Source organism: Drosophila simulans, chromosome 3R (genome assembly GCF_016746395.2).
Source record: "Drosophila simulans strain w501 chromosome 3R, Prin_Dsim_3.1, whole genome shotgun sequence".
NCBI classification, from domain to species: Eukaryota; Metazoa; Arthropoda; class Insecta; order Diptera; family Drosophilidae; genus Drosophila; species Drosophila simulans.
In genome coordinates this window covers 20,383,018-20,401,458 of record NC_052523.2, presented here as the reverse complement: position 1 = coordinate 20,401,458, position 18,441 = coordinate 20,383,018, and the positions used below count along the sequence as shown (strand labels likewise).

Sequence of the window (18,441 nt, the reverse complement as noted above, 5' to 3'; positions counted from 1 at the left end):
AGGCGACAAGAACGAATGAGAGGCGGTCAGGAAAAAAAAAGTATAATCTCAGCGGAAACTGGCTCGCAAGTTGTTGTTGCTCGAGGGAGGTGAAAAGTGAAATGATTTCATAAATGACTGATATAATTAGGCACGTTATATGCCAATTAGCGGCGTGTTGAGGAAGCAACCTCTGCCGCCTTTCACAGGTGACACATCTTGCACCGTTAGCCGCACACGGCTAATTGTGCCCAAATGTGCATTTGAATCGCATCATTATAATTCCGATCCGAATTCGAATTCGAATCCGAATCCAATGCAGCTGCATGCCAAAGTTCCTGCCGCATTTGCATTATTAGTCGCACATTCTCTCACGACCAGCGACCTTGACAATGACCCCCAAAGGCGGCGTCTAACGCACGCCGAGGAGGAAAACTCTTGGCGCACTGGAACTGGTTTTCCTGCCCGATTTCCACCAGCTGAGATCCATGAGCCGCAAGACCCGAGGCGTGAAGGCGCCAATGTGCGTGTGCAATAAGCCATAAAAACGTCTCGCACCATGACAAACGATCTGCTCGTGGTTGTTGGCGTTGTAATTCGATCGAAAGCTATTAATATGCAAACTGGTTGGACGCGCGAATTATGCGCCAAAATGGGGGGAAGCTGTCCAAAACAATAATTTGCATTCATCAATTTAGCAGTCTTAGCTGCACTTCCGCAGCGTATTTGAAATCTGCAAAATTGTGCCACATTCATTGTCACAAACAATTGAAACATGAAAAAATATCAAGGTATTTATTTTCAAATACATTTGTTGACAATTATACTGTTCGGAAAGAAATTAAAGTAAAAGTAGAGACATATATAAGCAGTTAACTGTTTTAAATATAAAGAAAATATTTAATTTGTTATTCTTTATACCGAAAAAGAAACAATTTAATCTAAAGATAAATGTAACTATTTAAATTTGATAGTCAACTTCGATAACGGTTGATAGTTGGTTTCGATAACAGTTTATCTGCGTAGCGTGACTTAAAATCGATTAGCCACCGATAGTTGCTAGTCACAGTAAGTGACTCACGGTTGCCCACCACTAATAGGCCGGCGAAAAAATTTGTCTGCAAATATTATTTTCCGTGTATGTAGTTTCATCCAAGTGGGCCACCGAATGCAGCCATGACCAAACCGACGCGCGCATACTGTTCCCTGGTCCTGCTGGCGCTCCTCGTCGCCCCGTTCGTGGTGCTCGGTGAGGATATGCCCAGGGAGCCGGACTACATGAAGCGGGAGCACAGTTTGGTGCGTCCATTCCAAGGTGGGTAATTGGTCACTGATGATACGGAGTGTACGTGTACCTCTAACGTGGCTTGGGCTCTATTGCAGGCGTAGGCGTGATCCTGCCACACTGGGACTTCCTGGGTAACACGATGGTGACCAGCAACTATATAAGACTGACGCCGGACTTGCAGTCCAAGAGCGGTGCACTTTGGAACTACTCGGTAAGCAGGAGCGTTCGTCTCTCCCCGCGACTTTTTGAAGTTCAATGGTAATTGTGTTTAATCCAAAGCCCGTGATGACTCGCAATTGGGAGGTGCACATTGGCTTCAAGGTGCACGGCAAGGGAACTGAACTGTTCGGCGATGGGTTTGCCATTTGGTACACAAAGGAGCGCATGCAAACCGGGCCGGTCTTTGGCAGCAAGGATCACTTCTCCGGACTGGCCATCATTCTGGACACCTATAGCAATCACAATGGTCCACACAACGTATGAACCGCAAGGCATTGAAAGTAAATGTATTAACCTTATATTTGTAGCACCAACATCCATATCTCAGCGCCATGGTGAACAATGGCAGCTGGAGCTACGACCACGATCGCGATGGAACGCACACTCAGCTGGCCGGCTGCGAAGTTCGTTTCCGCAATGTGGAGTACGAGACACTGGTTAGCATTCGGTACGAAAACGACATTCTGTCGGTGTCCACAGATCTGGAGAACCGCAACGAATGGAAGAACTGCTTTGTAGTGGCCAACGTTGAGCTACCCACGGGCTACCACTTCGGCATGTCTGCGACGACGGGTGATCTGTCCGATAATCACGATATCCACAGTTTCAAGTTCTATGACCTGGACTTGAACGTAAATGTAAGTTCACTTTTGTTTGGCAAACCTCGGAAGGGGAGCAAGCATTACTCAGTTGTCTGCTATTCGGCGAACGCGATAAGGAGTGCAAGGAACTCGAAAGCGGACTTAAGTTTCAATAACTGCGTATACGTATAAAGAAAAAAGAGTGAACTTGTTTTTAATTGCTGCAACTTGTAATAATTAAGCAGCTGGCTTTAAACACATTGTTTGGTGTCTAATCGTGTTAATCTTTATAAACCGAGTGTTATAATATTCATATCGTATTACTTAAAACCAGTTTTACTTTCTTGTTGCAATAACCCTCTATTTACTTTCTTTCTTGTTCGCAGCACGATGAGATTATCCGGCGCTCCAATATCATACCGAATGCCAAGACTTTCGAGCCCCCGCGCGAGCACAAAGAAGATCCCAAGCCGGGAATGTCCAACGCCAAGATCTTCTTCATCCTTCTCTTCGTGGTTGTCGTGGCGGCTGCAGTGGCCATCTTCGCCATCTCCTACTTCAAGGATCGCAACGCGCGAAAACGTTTCTACTGAGCTCTCTAGCTAGTTCATCATAGTAGCATCATGTTAGGAGTTTCCCGGACCTCAGTTGATCGCAACTTTTATTTATATCTATACCGCGACTGTATCCCATTTCTTATCACCCTTTTTAGTTTCCTTAATTGTTTAGTGAGAGGGTAAACATAATATTACACGTGTTGGAGAGTTAAATTTAAGTGCAAATTTTTAATCTGAACTATAGGAAAATTGAGACCGTGAGAATATTATTGCGTAGACAAGATTAAAAGCCACTAAACAAATGCATGCGCTTCTCAATTAACCAACCATCCGCAGCTACTGCTGACGTCCAGCCAACATGGACTCAATCTGGCGCACCTGGTTACTGACAAATCGATCCCGGGCACTGATCTCCTGGCGCTGCCCCGGCGGCTCACCCTCCGACTCCAAGGCGTCGTTGGACTTATGCATGCCGCTCAGAATGCACTGCTCAAATAGCGACTTGGACCGTGCATCATCGTCGTCGTCGTCTAGCGAGTCATCTGAGCTGTAGTTCGGCTTATCGCCATCCTCCGCCGGCTTCTTTGGCTGCCCATTTTCCCTGCATAGAGTGCTGGTACTAGCGTTCGCCAGGCTGGAGCTGGTACTGGCACCGCTGGGCTGAGGTCGACAACTTCCCGCAGCAATGGCCTATAAAAAGAGGGAACAACTTTAATATTTCTGATTTAAGCGAGAGTTTTCTGACTGCATTTTAAATTTAACTTTTATGAAATATCAACATTCCGATTGCTAACTCTACCAAGACACTTGTTTTTGAGCGAGTGTCCCACAAAATGTTTATAAAGTGAAATATATCAAGTGTTTTGAATGAAGTAACCTCTTCTCACCTGACTTAGAAGATTGCAGTCGTCATCCGAATCCATGGAGAGTGAGCTCAGAGAGTCGCTTTTCTTCGGCGGTAAGCGCGGCTCCGCCTCTCCTTGAACTGCACTGCGCCTGGGAGGAAGTTTGGGTGCCTGAGCCTCTTCTGCAGTCCTCACGGGCAGTTTTAGAACAGGCCCAGCCTTAGCAGAGCCAACAGTGAGATGGGAAAGTCCCGAGATGACCGAAAACGTGCAGGGACTGTCCTCGACATAGTACTTGCTCATTTCATCCGACACTGGCAGATAACTGGGCAATGCATTGCCACCGCAGCGCATCTTAGAGATTGCATCTTCTGCCGGCATCCGAGTGTCCATTCCGGTAACATCAGCTCGCGGAGCAGGCACTGGCTGCGCCTCATTCGCATTTAAATCATTCGGGATGGACAAAATGGACAGATCACTATTGCTTGGCGCTTTGGAAAGCACGGCAGGAGTGTCCTCTGTGCAATAGCTGCGAGGAGCATCGCCATTGCCGTTGATGTCATTTCCACGCTGCCCTCGAATAGCGTTTGCATTAGAGTCGTCCATCATGCTCAGATTACTTAGACTGGTGGCGCAGGAGAAGGCAGCAGGTGTGTGCTCCACGTGGAATCTGTTCAACTTGTCCTCAAACACAGTGCTGGGCTTCTGAACAGGTGTATCCAAGTTATTTTGAGTGGTCACTTTTCTATCCCTTCTCGGAGATTGCGGCATACTCTGGGTGGGTGAATCGGGCAGCTCTGAGGGGGAAATAACACCACTCTGCATCCGGCTGTATTCACTGATCACGGATCCATTGTCCTCGCAGGCAACCGTTTCGTCGTCGCCCACCAATGAGTCCATAGAGCTGCGCCGCGAAAACATTAGTGGAGTTTCTAGTGCGGAATCGATGTTTTGAGGCGTATTTCCGTCAACTTGTACCGGGAGAACAGCAGTTTTCGTTGGAGTTTTTGGCGGCATACATTTCTCCGGTTTCTCTGTGAGGCTGTTGAGCGAGTCGAAGCGACTGAAGCTGCCGGGAGTCCCTTCTTCACAGTAGTTTATTGGTCGCTCTGCAGTTTCCGTCTCCGTTTCAGTGGCAATTTTCTGCTTAGCTGCTGAAACCGCCACCAGCCCAGGACTATTGCGCAGCTCCGTGGCCGAGGAGGACTTTGTCAGTTGCAACTCCTTACTTCTAATCTCATTAGTCTCCGTCTTCAGCTCCGGCTGTGCCGTCTGAGCGGATCGTCTCTCCTTATATCTAGCACTGAAATCTGTTGGCTGATCCAAGTCGATCTCAAAGGTCTTACTGCTATTGGGTTTGTGCTCCATGTACTTCATGGAGTAGTCAATGGGCTGCTCTTCAGTGGGTGTGACAATTTCGAAGGGATTCTTCGCTCCCTCCGACTTGGTTGAGTATTTAGTGGAATCGGATTTGCCCGAGTAAATGGACTCTCGGCTCTCACACTTTCTGTTCAGAAAGCCAGTTGTGCTGACTGCTGAGGGTCGCACTTTCTTAAGCGATCCCGTGGGATTTGAGCTTAGGCGCAGTGAGCTGAATCTCCGTGGCAGCGTACCTCCATGGCCAGCTTCCTTGTCTAGTGGCAGGGACCCACCATCTCCATTGGGCATAAGCTCCTGAGTGGCCCTGAAATTAACTAGGTTTTTCAAAGCCGAGGCACTGCCCTCCGCAATCATGGAGTTCTTGGAGCTGATTAGGGCCCGCAAGAGCGGGATGGCATTGTGGTCAATGAGGTATTGCTGGTCCTCGGGACAACGCGCCGAGAGATTCCACAGAGTTCCGCAGGAGTTGCTTACCACGGTTAGAGACTCCGATTTCAACTGTTGCAACAGAATGGCAAGGCAATTGTACCGTCTTAGGATTTGTCGGTACGGCTCACACACCGCAATGTGGCTCGATACATTTCGAAGAATGCCGCCTGCATTTTCGATGATCTTAAGAGTTTTACTCGGACCCTCGTAGCTAAGCATTCCGACCAAAAAGGCCAGTGCTCCGTCTACTGCACAAAACTCCGCCTTGTTGGTGCTGCAGTGCGCTGAGAGATTCCAAAGGGCTGAAAGTATGGCCTTGAGAGTGTTCTCGTTCTTGTTTTGCATGGCTGCTCGAGCCAAGGAGGTCACAGTACCCAGCTCGTTAAAGATAGTCTTCATGTGTTTGTCCGCGCGCCACGAGAGATTGCGCAGCACACCAGCAAGAACCTGAAGAGATCAACGGTAATTGAATTACGATCTTTTTTTATTAATCTCCAAGATTAAACTCACCTGTAGAAGTTCATCCGGAGCCGTGTTCAATTGAGCAATGACCACTTCCATGAACTGTCGCTGACCGCACAGATACGATTTGTTGTGGACGTTCTCGTCTCCGAAGGTGAGATTCGTAAGGGCCATGAGGCCGTAGCTCCTGAGGGCGTTGCACTGTTCTCTACCGGCAGCCGGTCCATGGACCGCATGATCAAGGTGGACCAAATTGGGAATCGCCTTGAGGGCTCCCAGTTCGCACATAGTCTGGCGGTGCTCCTCGTCGAAACTGGCTTTCATTAAGAGCTTCATAGCCGCCAGCGGATGACGATCCTCATCATCTGCGATGGCCTCACCGCCGCTCTGCAACTGCGTGTGCAGAAAGTTACAGTAGTCGAGGATCTGGTCCAGCAGGCGCAGCATCTTCACCTCCCGCTGGCGCTCCTTCTCCTCCGGATTATTGTGGACGATGTTGTGCAGCGCCTGGCTGGCGTACTTTCTCGCCGTGGAGAGGCCTTCGTCGTTGGCGTGCAGAATCTGCACCAGAAGCTGGATACAGTCCGAGCTGCGCAGGGCGGTGCATGTTTCCGGATTTCGGGACAGCTCCAGGAAGTTGCGCGTCAGCTCCAGGCGAGTAGCGTCGCTCTCGTTCAGCGTCATTACTTTGAATGTATCCTCACCTATATGAGTGCATTCAGATACCAGGGATTCTGGGAATAAACCTATGCAGCTTTGCTTCTGGATGAGTCCTGTTGCACGGTCGCTTCAACAGGTAGTTACTTTTGATCTGAGATCCTCGATCTTTGTTTGAGATGGCCTGCGTTTAAGCCATTTTCCAAGCGCGCAGGCTCAGCGCTCTAGTGCTACCGATTAAGCTAATTTATAGCTAGTTCTGCCCAAGTTCAATGATCAGTCAAAGTTCTTTCGAATAAAGGGTTTAATACAAAGTTAATTCTTTTTATTAAGGAAGCTCTTAAAATGTTGTTTAAATATTTTAAATAAATGTGCAATAATGTTTTTACATTACATTCTTACATTTTCCCACAACTGTTGACAACTCTGCCCCGCTTTAAAACAAAATAAGAATCGATTTTATATCAATGCAATCCAAGTATTGAATTTAAGAACTAAAAATAGGATTTATACAACTAAAAATTAATCATTCTGCGTTTTTATTTAACTACTTCCTTTAATGTTTTTTTTTTATTTTATAGAAAATATTTCCACTACACCTTCAAAAACAATAATATCGAATACTTATCTATAAATGTGTCCATCTCTAGCAAACCGTTACGTCACGTCAATCAGCTGTTGCTGGACGCAAAATTGTTTCTGCCGCAAAATAATGAACTTCTTGAAAAAGGTGTGTTAAATAACAACAAATATGACCATTTATATATTAAAATAAGCTAATCTATTGCAGCTGGTGCCCCAGGTGGCGACCGAGGTGCAGCAGCTCAGCCGGTCAGGATTCCACACCAGCTCCGTGTGCTGTCGCGTGCAATCCGGGCGGTACCGCATAACCACAAAGCGAAACAGGCCTCTTACCTACGAGATGGCCAATCCGCCGCATTTTATTGGCCACCGCAAATCGTGGAACTCATGGAACACATGTAAGTTGTAAGAAAAGTTTATTAAGGAAGCATTTTGATGGCACCCCTCTATCTTAGCAACAATAAAGGATGCCCTGCGTCCGTCCCAGACCGCCATAGAGGATGTGTTCATCCGCAAGTTTGTCACCGGCACATGGCATGCCCTCGTCTGCTCCGAGATCATCATCAAGCGGCAGCACAACACTATTAGGATTGCGGCCCTTATTCGGCAGGCGATCACCCCGCGAAAAATGTACTTCCTTATTGGTTACACGGAGGAGCTGCTCTCCTATTGGATGCAGTGTCCCGTGACCCTGGAACTGCAGACGGTGGGCGATAAAAAGGACGTGGTCTTCAAATACATTTAGTTCATTCAGCTATTTACATGTCCAATATAAAAGTGTAGATTTACTTAGTGCGTGTACTCGACTTCGCTGCTGTTGTTTTGTAGCGATTTGATGGCCTTGTTTACGATAATAACACCGTCGAGATCCTTTACCTAAGGCGAATTTTTGATAAGTTATGGCTTAGCACATGGTTTCCTTATTTACTTACCGTTTCTATAAGTCTTTTGACGTCTGCTAAAGATGTTTGCTTTAGTATCGATGACCTTATGTCTTTAACTAGTTCTACAAACAGGAAAACAACAATCTTCCGGGACCCTCCACAGACTTTGTCCCATATCTTGACCAAATGAGTTGTACAAATTATTCCAGCAAAGCAGGTTATGTACCAGTTATCCAGTAGCGTTGAGTTGCCATCAAACAGGCCCAGAAGCTCCAGGTGACTATAAAGAGTAATCGAAGAAAATTAGTCAAATAACCGGACTAACCATGAGCAAACCCACTTGAGCAAGGACAAATCTTCGCGCTTCAGCATATTCTGCGTTTGCTCCTTCAGCTTGACGCACTCCTTCTTCAGTTCGCGAGTGTACTTGTAGAATCCCTTTGCTATCCAGTAGGTTTCCACGTTGTCGTCGAATATTTGCAGCAATGTGCGCACAATCTCTATGAAGTGCATGTCGTCCGCCTGGAGACTGGCACTAGTATTGCCATGCCACAGTCGATTGGACTCTATCAGCCACATGGTGTGCATGACCTGCGCCTTCTTCTTATGGTCTATCAGCCACATGAAGGGGTCCTTCTGCTTATTGTCGTTAAGCCGGAGCACGGTTACCGCTCGCCTCAGATCCTCGTACATTTCGCGTCTCTGGTCGCGTACGTACGCCGTGGACGCTTTGTGGAGCGGGAGAATGCCCATGACCAGGGCCCACAGATAGCTCCTATTGTTGTTCGGCACTGTGTAGTTCATGCAGAACTGCTTCAGCTTGCTCAGGTTGCGGATGTCATCCTGTAGTAGTTTGTTCAGCGACTTTTGTTCCTCGACGCTGTTTATTTGGCATTTTTCATAGTAGATGGACCTGAAGTTTCGCTCGTCAGTATTCATGGTAATTTTTGCGTTTATTATCCAAACAATAGGGATGGCAAACCCACCGCGAAGAATAACTAGCTTCGATTACCGACGCTGGTAACACCCTACCAATGTTAATAATATAATTTTGAAACTATTTTGAGAACTTAGGTCTAGTAAAATAATAGTAAAATAACAGATATTAATAAACCATTTAAGTTAATATCAAATGAATTGTTATTATTATATAAAACTATTCAAATAGATTCCAAAGCATAATACTCCTTGTAGGGTATGCAAATCGATTGGTGGCTTAGAGACTATATCGATATGGTCGTCGATGGCTGTGCCACCACTAGTACTCACTGGATGCAAAAATGTCTTTTCTGAAAAGGTAAACAAAATGTGCAAATCGTGGCGAATAAAGACAATAATACGCTAAAAACGAAGGCGTAGAAGGGCAGTCGGGAGTCCTGTTGTCACGGATATTAGAAGCCGGACTCTATCTATCCGGAATATATGAGTGAACACGAGCTCGAGGCTGTTGCTCGCCAGCACATGAAAATCAATAATTGAATCAGAAAATCAAAACACGGATTTGCCCAGATGCATGCAGGCCCGCGATAAATTATGCAATTGTTGGAGCCATTAACAACCCCCCTTACCCTTCCCATCGTTCCCGTTCTTGTTTTGGCCCCGTTTGCAGTTGATGTATTCAAATTCAAATGGTGAACTCGATTTTGGCCGTTGTCGTTGTTGTCACTACTGCCGTGCACGTTGTTGTAATTGGAGCTGGGAATCGCGATGGAGCAGGAAATCGGCACCTGGGATTCGGTGCTGTTGGAGAACCTGTCCGAGGATAGTTTCATAAACAACATCCACCAGCGCTATAAGCGCGATCACATATATGTGAGTCCTTACAGTTCTACCAACTCTTCAGATTTCTATACATTTCCTTATATTTTCATTTCCAGACCTACATTGGAACATCTGTTGTGGCTCTGAATCCATATCATCACATATCCGAGCACTCTCTGGACAATGTCCGCAACTATGGCGATAAGGGCATCTTCCAGCTGCCGCCCCACATGTAAGAGATCATTTAGGAGGCTGGCCCCTTATCATTACTTACACAACTTTTTTTCACCAGATATGGTCTCACAAATCTGGCTTATCAATCGCTCAAAGATCAGAGCGAGGATCAGTGTGTTCTTCTCACCGGTGAGAGCGGAGCGGGCAAAACGGAGACCTTTAAAATGATCGTGAACTTTCTGACCCACATACAAGATCGCTCACACTGCCCCCCAACACCGAATGTTCTGCGCAAGCAATCCTCAACCAGCTCGGCCAGCGGATTGGTGATGCACGCCCACAGGCGAGCCTCCAGCAGCTGCTCCGGCACTGCCAATTTTATTATATGCAAAAACCGGGCGGAAAATCCGTCAGGCAGTGTTTCACGGCGACAAAGTCCTTCGCCAGGACCATCGCAGCGATCGCGGACGCGGGCCGAGAGCATCGAGCGCCAAAGCAGGCGCCACATGCGGGAGAAAATTGTCGACTTTGATTTCTCACACCACAAGAGCAGCGAAAACATCAGCGGCCTTCCTGAATCGCACGCCCACCACATGCATCCGACCAAGTCGTGCTTCAAGCACCAGCAGACCCAAGTCAGCGCCTGCACTGCAATGCCCGCGGCAGCTAAGGGATCGCCCAAATACGCGGTACCCACCGTGTACGGCGGTTGCCGCCAGTGCGGACACAGCAAGTGCGTTCGTGCTCAGAGCCTGGAAAAGGAGGAGCGGGATGATCTGCGAGGCAGCAACTGCCGCCTGTCCACCATAGCCACTGCCACCACCAACCCGGCACATCCGCATCGCGGCAGTTGCTCCAACCTGATGCGCCAGCACTCGACAGAGAGTCAGCCGGAGCGGGAGCGGGATCGAAGCTCCCTCATGGGGTCCACGCAACGTATATCGCTGTACGATGCACACAAGCTGAGCAAGGTTCTGGGCGATCTGCCGCCGCCTCCGCCTAGTTCTGTTTCGCCCACGCCCTCGGCCAGCTCTTCGCTGCACAGGCGTCATAAATCGCCCACGCAACGAATGCGAGAGTGCGTCACCTGTGCGGATGTGTTCCTGGAGGCCATGGGCAATGCCTGCACCCTGAAAAATAACAACTCTAGTCGATATGTAAGTGAAATGTGTATGTACTGAAATGTGCTAGAATACCACTGCAGTTTAATGACTTTAATTTTAATGTTCTATTGTTTTTTGATTTCAGGGAAAGTTATTTGATATCGAAATTGATTTTAAGGGAGATCCAATGGGAGTGCACATTACCCATTGTAAGTAAAACTCCACCTATTAATTATAAATATGTATTCTGACATTTATTTAATTCGTGCGTACCTTTAAGATATGTTGGAAAAGGTTTGGTTGAATTTTAATTAACTTTAGTTTAGTTATTATGTCTAATATTTCATCTGTTTACAGACCCGTATAACGGACCCTATCATTGGAGAGCGAAATTTTCACATCTTTTACCAATTACTATTGGGAGCTGATCTCCAGTTGCTAAGTAAGATGTTTTACTCATTTTAAACGCTACCTACTCATCGCTATCTTCTTAGAATCGCTCAAGCTGTATCGAAATGTGGAAAAGTACGAGCTGCTGCGGAACACAACTGCCATGGAGGAGGACCGCATGAATTTTCATTATACGAAGGTTAGATCTTAACCGGATAATTATATAAGTGAACAAATAATCGACGTGTTTCACTTCAATTCCAGCGATCCTTGGATGTGCTGGGACTTAGTTGTGAAGAGAGCAACTCCATCTTTCGTGTCATCGCAGTGGTTCTAAAGTTGGGTAACTTTATTTTCGTACCCATTACTAACATTGATGGAACTGAGGGTTGTCAGGTGTCCAATGTTTACGGTATGTTGATTAAGGAAATCACCTGCAACATAATTTATATTATATTCCATTTACAGAAGTTCAAGAAACAGCACAGCTTCTTAATATGGAAGCCCAAATTCTCATAAATTGCTTAACCAGAGCGAATAGCTCGAACAGCGCTCAAGAGGATGTGGGTTGCGAAATGGATGCACGACAAGCAGCTACCAACCGAAACACGCTGTGTCGCACTCTTTACAGCCGTCTCTTCACGTGGCTGGTGAACAAAATTAATGAGTCCCTGAAGTCAACACAGCGCGAGAAGAACCTAGCATTGCTAGATTTTTATGGATTCGAAGTGCTGGACCACAACTCCTTTGAGCAGTTTGCCATTAACTATAGCGCGGAAAAGATCCACCAGGCAAGTACACATGACTCATCCACTTTAGAATTATAGGTCTTTAATAGTGTAATTTAATCCTTCTCCAATTTCAGAATTTTGTGTTTCATGTGCTGCGTTCGGAGCAAGAACTCTATATTCGCGAGGGACTGGAATGGTCTCGCATTGACTACTTCGACAACGAGTCAATTTGCGAGTTAATAGACAAACCCAGTTATGGTATATTGAGCTTGATTAATGAACCCCATTTAAATAGCAACGATGCTTTGCTTTTGCGAGTTCAGCAATGTTGCGCGGGCCATCCCAACTTTATGACCACCGGCAGCAATTCCATGTGCTTTCAGTATGTAATTTAGCTAGGTGATCTCATTCTCAATGATGTCTCAATGTGTTTATTTTCAGGATTCGTCATTATGCAAGTGTAGTGAACTACTCAATACATCGGTTCCTCGAAAAGAACTCCGACATGCTGCCGAAGTACATTAGTGCTGCCTTTTATCAGAGCAAACTTTCGTTGGTGCAAAGCCTATTCCCCGAGGGGAATCCCCGTCGGCAGGTTACCAAAAAGCCCAGCACGTTGAGCTCGAATATCCGCACCCAATTGCAGACGTTGCTGGCCATCGTTAAGCATCGCCGCTCCCACTATGTGTTCTGTATTAAGCCCAACGAGGGCAAGCAGCCGCACCAGTTCGACATGGCTCTGGTGCAGCATCAGGTGCGCTACATGTCGCTCATGCCGCTGGTCCATCTGTGTCGCACTGGTCATTGCTACCACCTGTTGCACGTAAAGTTCTTTCATCGCTATAAGTTGCTCAACAGCCTGACTTGGCCCCACTTTCATGGCGGCAGTCAGGTAGAGGGTATCGCCCTAATAATCCGTAACCTACCACTGCCCTCAGCGGAGTTCACGATCGGCACCAAAAATGTGTTCGTGCGTAGTCCCCGCACCGTATTTGAGTTGGAACAGTTTCGCCGCCTGCGTATTAGCGAGCTGGCCGTGCTCATTCAAACCATGTTCCGAATGTACCACGCAAGGAAGCGCTTTCAGCGCATGCGACACAGCCAGATGATCATATCGAGTGCCTGGCGCACGTGGCGGGTAAGCAGTTTTGTGGGAAATCCATTAATTTGCATGATAAGCTTTGTATTACTCTCATTTTCTGCATGTATAGGAATGCCGATTTGGCATTCCCTTCACTGGTCGTAGGCATTTGTGGAGTTTATATCGTGTCGTAAGCATTGCATGATATATTCTAATTTATCTAAAAGCAGTTTTTGTTATATATTTATTTTTAATTCATTTATTTTCCTTAGGCCCGCGAGGAGTATCGGTCCTTGAAGTACAAACGACAGGTGAGATGGGCCATCGATATTATAGGCCGCTACTACCGTCAGTGGAAGATTAGGCAATTCCTTCTGACAATTCCCTTGCGACTGCCACCCAACACGCTAAGTCCGCTCTCCACCGAATGGCCAGTGGCTCCCGCATTTCTGGCAGATGCCTCTCGTCACCTTAGGTCCATATACCATCGTTGGAAGTGCTACATCTACCGAAACTCCTTTGATCAAACCGCGCGCAATCGAATGCGGGAGAAGGTCACAGCCAGCATTATCTTCAAGGATCGAAAAGCTTCATATGGACGAAGGTAACAGATTCTTAGTTTTTTAAATTCAAAATATTAATTAAGGGGTATTTCCTTTACAGTGTGGGCCATCCTTTTGTGGGGGACTACGTGCGTCTGCGCCACAACCAGCAATGGAAAAAGATCTGTGCCGAGACCAACGATCAGTATGTTGTATTCGCAGACATAATCAACAAGATAGCGCGGTCCAGTGGCAAGGTAAGCTAATATATTTCATTTAACAGTGAAATATAACAAGACAAATTTTTTTATTTCAGTTTGTGCCCATTTTGCTGGTGCTATCCACGTCATCGCTTTTGCTGTTGGACCAACGAACGCTGCAAATTAAATACAGAGTGCCTGCATCGGAGATTTACCGAATGTCTCTGAGCCCCTACCTAGATGACATTGCTGTGTTTCACGTAAAAGCGGTATATATACTGTCCAATTCCTATTTCCTAATCTTAAAATCATTATTTATTCGTTTTGCAGTCTGAATTTGGTCGGAAGAAGGGTGATTTCGTTTTCCAAACGGGTCATGTGATTGAAATTGTTACCAAAATGTTTCTGGTCATACAAAATGCCACAGGCAAACCCCCGGAGATACACATAAGCACTGAGTAAGGGCTAACAATCAATGTCCAAAAATCCACTGGATATGAAGCTATTCTGCTCTAGATCCGATGACGATTAAGGCACTTTACCAAAGTCGTGGCCAACTAATACTAATTTTTAACCTTACAGATTTGAAGCGAACTTCGGCCAGCAGACTGTCATCTTTTCGTTCAAATACGGCGGCATGTCGGACTTAGCACAAGGCCCACCCAAGGTCACCCGTAAGGCGAACCGCATGGAGATAATTGTGTGATCCACGACAGAATCGAAATCTGATCGTGGCAGCTCATCGAGTCCGCTGCTATCATCTTCTTCGCCTTAGGCAGAACTCGTGTTCGGCGGAACGTATCCAAAAATTGTCGCCAGTCATCATGCAATTGCAATTACCATTGCTTTTTGCGGTGGCCGGGGTCAGTCGACTTTTATATGGTCCCAGGGATCAAAATACAATTTTAGCAATATATTCATACACTCACACAATTTAGTTTCGTTCACAAGTGACAATCAGAGTAACCAATTTGTTGTCAGGATTGTGCCAAAAGCAGGAAACTAGAATTGTGCCAATGGTAAAAGAAAAAAGAGCGAGCTAATTTTAAAATGCACCGTTTTTATTTAAATATGTAAAGTTAAACGAAATGAAACTAACGAAGTGAACAACTGAATTTATTCACCTAATTTGTCGAACTAGGTTTAAGTGTAAATCGTGCACCAAGTCGATTAGCATTGCAACAATAAGTATGTACTGCAAGTAAGCACTGGTAGCAGCGCAGCTCGAAAAGATTGGAAGCAGGATTTGGACGGGGGTGCGCCGGTGCTGGATGAGCAGTATTTAGGATTTTACACAAACTATGATATTTCCGTTATAGAAACCAAGGCATTTCTCTTACATTTAAGGTTTCATACACAATAATTAGTAAACTAATGCTAGAGACAGACATATAAACCTCTTTATATACTGGAAACACAAATGAACCCAATATATGCAATTTGCTGCGACAAAGCAAGATAGAAACTTTTCCCAAGCAAAACAAAAAATGTTAAACAACTATTTACAAAGCAGAGCAGATGAGTAGTTAAATATTTCAAATAAATATATAAATATATGTATACACCATACGAAATTAATAATGAGTCTATATAAAAGCGACAACAATATGGAAAAAATACAGAAAACATGTTTGTTACAAGTTGAGAACGAATGTATGTAGTTGTTTATATATAACTTGTTATTGATAGTTCGGGCATCTACGTAATTAAAGCTGGAGTTGAGTTCTAGAGCTCCAGCGATGTCACATGCTATCTGCGACATGGAAATCCATCAGTTTTTATTTGTATTTAAGTTTTAAGCGAATACTTCGAAAGAAAAGCCAAATATGAGTAAATCGAAACCCAACCAGTTGGTAGTTTATAAAACAAAGTTTAGCAATAATAAAACATACACATAGTAAATTGTTTGTACACACACCCTTAAGGGGAGAAATCCCTTACAACTTGGATTTTTGCTTCTTAAGCATTTCCCGCAGAATGCGACGCAGAATCTTGCCACTGGGGTTCTTTGGAATTTCGTCAACAAAGATCACGCCACCCCTTAGACGCTTGGCAGGCGAGGCGTTGTCGTTGACAAACTGAATGACTTCGTTCTCGGTCAGTTGAACATTGGCCTGTTTGACCACAAATGCCAGCGGTAGCTCGCCAGCCTCCTCGTCCGGCTTTCCAATGACCGCCGCATCCTTAATCTTGTCGTTGGTGAGCAGCAGAGCCTCAATCTCTGCGGGCGGAACCTGGAATCCCTTGTATTTGATCAGCTCCTTGATGCGGTCCACGATGAAGAACTCAAAATCATCATCATAATAGCCAATATCGCCAGTATGCAACCAACCGTCCTTGATGGCGGTCTGCGTGGACTTCGTATCTCCGATATAGCCCTTCATGATGCCGTCGCCCTTAAAACAGAGCTCGCCGCGCTCGTTGGCCCCCAATAGCTTGCCGGTGTCGGGATCGATCACCTTGGCATAGATGCCCACCTTAAGAACGCCCACACTGCCTGGCTTGCAGAACTCATCGTTCTGCACCAGAACACTCAACGTTGATTCGCTGAGACCGTATCCCTGTCGGATGAATGGCACTCCAATACGCTCCTTGATCTGATCCTCAGTTTCGCGACTGAGGGGGGCTGCTCCACACAGCAGGACCATCAACGAAGACAAATCGTACTTATCCACGATGGGGTGTTTAGCCAAAAAGACCATAAGTGGTGGCACCATGAAGGCCATCATCACGCGATACTTTTCAATGGCAGAAAGGAAGAGGTTTTCCTCGAACTTGGGCAGGTATACCAATCGTGCGCCACGGCAGGCGGTGGTGATAAGCGTCAGACAGCCGAAGGCGTGGAACCAGGGAATGACAGTGAGTAGAGTGATCTCCTCCATTGGAATGAGAGTGGGTTGGCTATTAAAGAAAAAGCATTTTAAAGAAACGTTTTCATAGCATATTATTAAACTTACATTTGTGAGTCGAGAGTGGCCAACAGGTTCATTTGGGTCAGCTGCACTCCTTTAGGAAGTCCGGTGGTTCCAGAAGAGCACACAATAAGAGACACGTCCTCGTCCTTATTGGCCGCAGGGCTCGTGAAGTCAGGCTGCGACTTGAACTTCTCGTTCTCCATCAGCTCCTTAAGATCATAGATGTTCTTAAAGTTCTTGGAAGTTCCACTGAGCGCAATGATGCCCTTGACGAACTTATTCTTGCTGGCCACTTTGGCAACACGATCAATGGTAATCTTAGAGGCGAATATGATCTTTGGCTTGGACAAGTTAATGGCGTGGTCCACTTCACGATCGGAATATGTTACGTTAAGGGGAGCAACCGTAGCCCCAACTGCTAGACCAGCGAACATGGCCAGGGCGAAGTTAACGCTGTTTTCGCTAGACAAACCGACGACGTCATTCTGTTTGACTCCCAGTTTTTGAAGGATGTATGCCAGCCGTACAATGGACTTGTACATGAAACTGGCAGTGTACTCCACCCCATTGACGGCATCCACCAGCACCGTCTGGTCGCCGAAGCTCTTGTACTTGTCGAGGATGTACTGACCCAGGGATCTGCAGTCCTGGGCCTCCCGTTCAGTCACAGGACCTCCGTACACAATATTTCCGGGCAGCAGTTTTGAAGTCATATTGTGTCTGCAAATAGAAAGAAACATGATAGTTAAGGTTTTCATTTTATGATGAGCTATTATGGAAGATAACTGAACTGCTATCTACCAAAAATTATTCCAATATACATAGGCCTTTGGGTAGTGTGAAGTTTTCCTAGAAAATTGTAAAAGAAAAGTGGTACAGGGGTTGAAGTTATAGCAACCCTTCAAACCATACTTTGAACCCCCCGGACTATCTAATCGCACTCGGCCTGCAGATCTTTTACTTGTGCCGAACATGCCATCGATGTTAACAATGTTCCTGCTATCTGAGATAGTGGATTATAGAAAATCTGCATGTTTGCCAGTCCAGGTTCCAAAGGTCGCAGTTCACAGCGGTTGAAGTGGCTTCTTCCAGCTCCCCTGCGGTCTAACATTTAAATTTTCAAGCGAACACTCGTTAAACCTTGTAATGTTTATGTTTTATACCGCTAATATATTCAGTATCATTCAGATAATCTCGTCAATTTACTTATGTACATACGCTAAAGTTTTCTAGGTTACGATGCGAGCGGGAGCGGCTTCCGTGCGAAACTAACTGTTCGTCGGAGAATGGTAGGGCGGAATGTCAGGCTGCGTTTACGGAACGATTAGATTAGCTTATTTGATAACCCCGGCGTTGCAACTGCGCAGGCGCGAGTAGTGTCACTGACTATTTTTCATTCAAAGTACACCAAAACTGCAACGGAAAATGGGTCAGGGGATGGTGCGGCACGTATTTGCAAGAAAAACAAGAGACAGCTGTTTTAAATACTTATTCGATAAATTCTTATTGAATTGTCAGCTGACGGTCTGGCAACGCCGTTTGTTTATTTTCATTTAAGTGCGCTACATTCTAAATTTTACGGTATATGGGTATATTAAAAATATAATATATTACTTAATTTTTAAAATATTATTAAAAACTAACAAAATTTATTACTTTTAATACCTTTATTCACATTTAA

General features: G+C 45.7%; 6 protein-coding genes across 9 annotated transcripts; 3 read left to right on the top strand and 3 right to left on the bottom strand.

The window, feature by feature from the left end:
• Positions 1–1,032: 1,032 nt before the first annotated feature.
• LOC6729359 (vesicular integral-membrane protein VIP36) lies at positions 1,033–2,926 on the top strand. The gene is made up of 5 exons (XM_002104639.4): positions 1,033–1,294; positions 1,363–1,478; positions 1,547–1,744; positions 1,795–2,124; positions 2,454–2,926. The coding sequence occupies exons 1-5, from the start codon at positions 1,156–1,158 to the stop codon at positions 2,658–2,660; spliced, it is 990 nt and encodes a 329-aa protein (XP_002104675.1). The 5' UTR covers positions 1,033–1,155; the 3' UTR covers positions 2,661–2,926.
• LOC6729358 (adenomatous polyposis coli protein) lies at positions 2,833–6,647 on the bottom strand. Its single transcript, XM_002104638.4, has 3 exons — positions 5,789–6,647; positions 3,512–5,725; positions 2,833–3,314 (listed from the first exon to the last, which is right to left on the bottom strand). Exons 1-3 carry the CDS (start codon positions 6,422–6,424, stop codon positions 2,961–2,963), a joined length of 3,204 nt encoding a protein of 1,067 aa, XP_002104674.1. The 5' UTR covers positions 6,425–6,647; the 3' UTR covers positions 2,833–2,960.
• A 322-nt stretch (positions 6,648–6,969) lies between these two features.
• On the top strand, positions 6,970–7,854 carry LOC6729357 (28S ribosomal protein S24, mitochondrial). The gene is made up of 3 exons (XM_002104637.4): positions 6,970–7,127; positions 7,188–7,377; positions 7,435–7,854. The coding sequence occupies exons 1-3, from the start codon at positions 7,032–7,034 to the stop codon at positions 7,722–7,724; spliced, it is 576 nt and encodes a 191-aa protein (XP_002104673.2). The 5' UTR covers positions 6,970–7,031; the 3' UTR covers positions 7,725–7,854.
• LOC6729356 (TBC1 domain family member 7) lies at positions 7,379–8,866 on the bottom strand. Its single transcript, XM_002104636.4, has 3 exons — positions 8,204–8,866; positions 7,912–8,143; positions 7,379–7,855 (listed from the first exon to the last, which is right to left on the bottom strand). Exons 1-3 carry the CDS (start codon positions 8,800–8,802, stop codon positions 7,769–7,771), a joined length of 918 nt encoding a protein of 305 aa, XP_002104672.1. The 5' UTR covers positions 8,803–8,866; the 3' UTR covers positions 7,379–7,768.
• A 189-nt stretch (positions 8,867–9,055) lies between these two features.
• LOC6729355 (unconventional myosin-Ia) lies at positions 9,056–15,747 on the top strand. 4 transcript variants are annotated; one of them, XM_016174815.2, is made up of 18 exons: positions 9,058–9,160; positions 9,473–9,675; positions 9,741–9,856; positions 9,917–10,955; positions 11,047–11,110; positions 11,182–11,195; positions 11,259–11,343; positions 11,396–11,490; positions 11,556–11,703; positions 11,760–12,082; positions 12,157–12,404; positions 12,464–13,160; positions 13,234–13,293; positions 13,376–13,707; positions 13,767–13,902; positions 13,962–14,114; positions 14,176–14,303; positions 14,428–15,747. In XM_016174815.2, the coding sequence occupies exons 2-18, from the start codon at positions 9,571–9,573 to the stop codon at positions 14,549–14,551; spliced, it is 3,867 nt and encodes a 1,288-aa protein (XP_016035992.1). In that variant the 5' UTR covers positions 9,058–9,160; positions 9,473–9,570; the 3' UTR covers positions 14,552–15,747. The 4 variants fall into 4 exon arrangements, 3 of the variants coding, with proteins under 3 accessions (XP_016035992.1, XP_039151840.1, XP_016035993.1); XM_039295906.1 differs by lacking the exon at positions 13,234–13,293; XM_016174816.2 differs by lacking the exons at positions 9,058–9,160; positions 9,473–9,675; positions 9,741–9,856; positions 11,182–11,195 and having other exon boundaries at positions 10,816–10,955.
• LOC6729354 (4-coumarate--CoA ligase 1) lies at positions 15,677–18,250 on the bottom strand. Its single transcript, XM_016177370.3, has 3 exons — positions 17,979–18,250; positions 16,803–17,480; positions 15,677–16,746 (listed from the first exon to the last, which is right to left on the bottom strand). The coding sequence occupies exons 2-3, from the start codon at positions 17,471–17,473 to the stop codon at positions 15,783–15,785; spliced, it is 1,635 nt and encodes a 544-aa protein (XP_016035990.1). The 5' UTR covers positions 17,474–17,480; positions 17,979–18,250; the 3' UTR covers positions 15,677–15,782.
• Between the last annotated feature and the right edge of the window lie 191 nt (positions 18,251–18,441).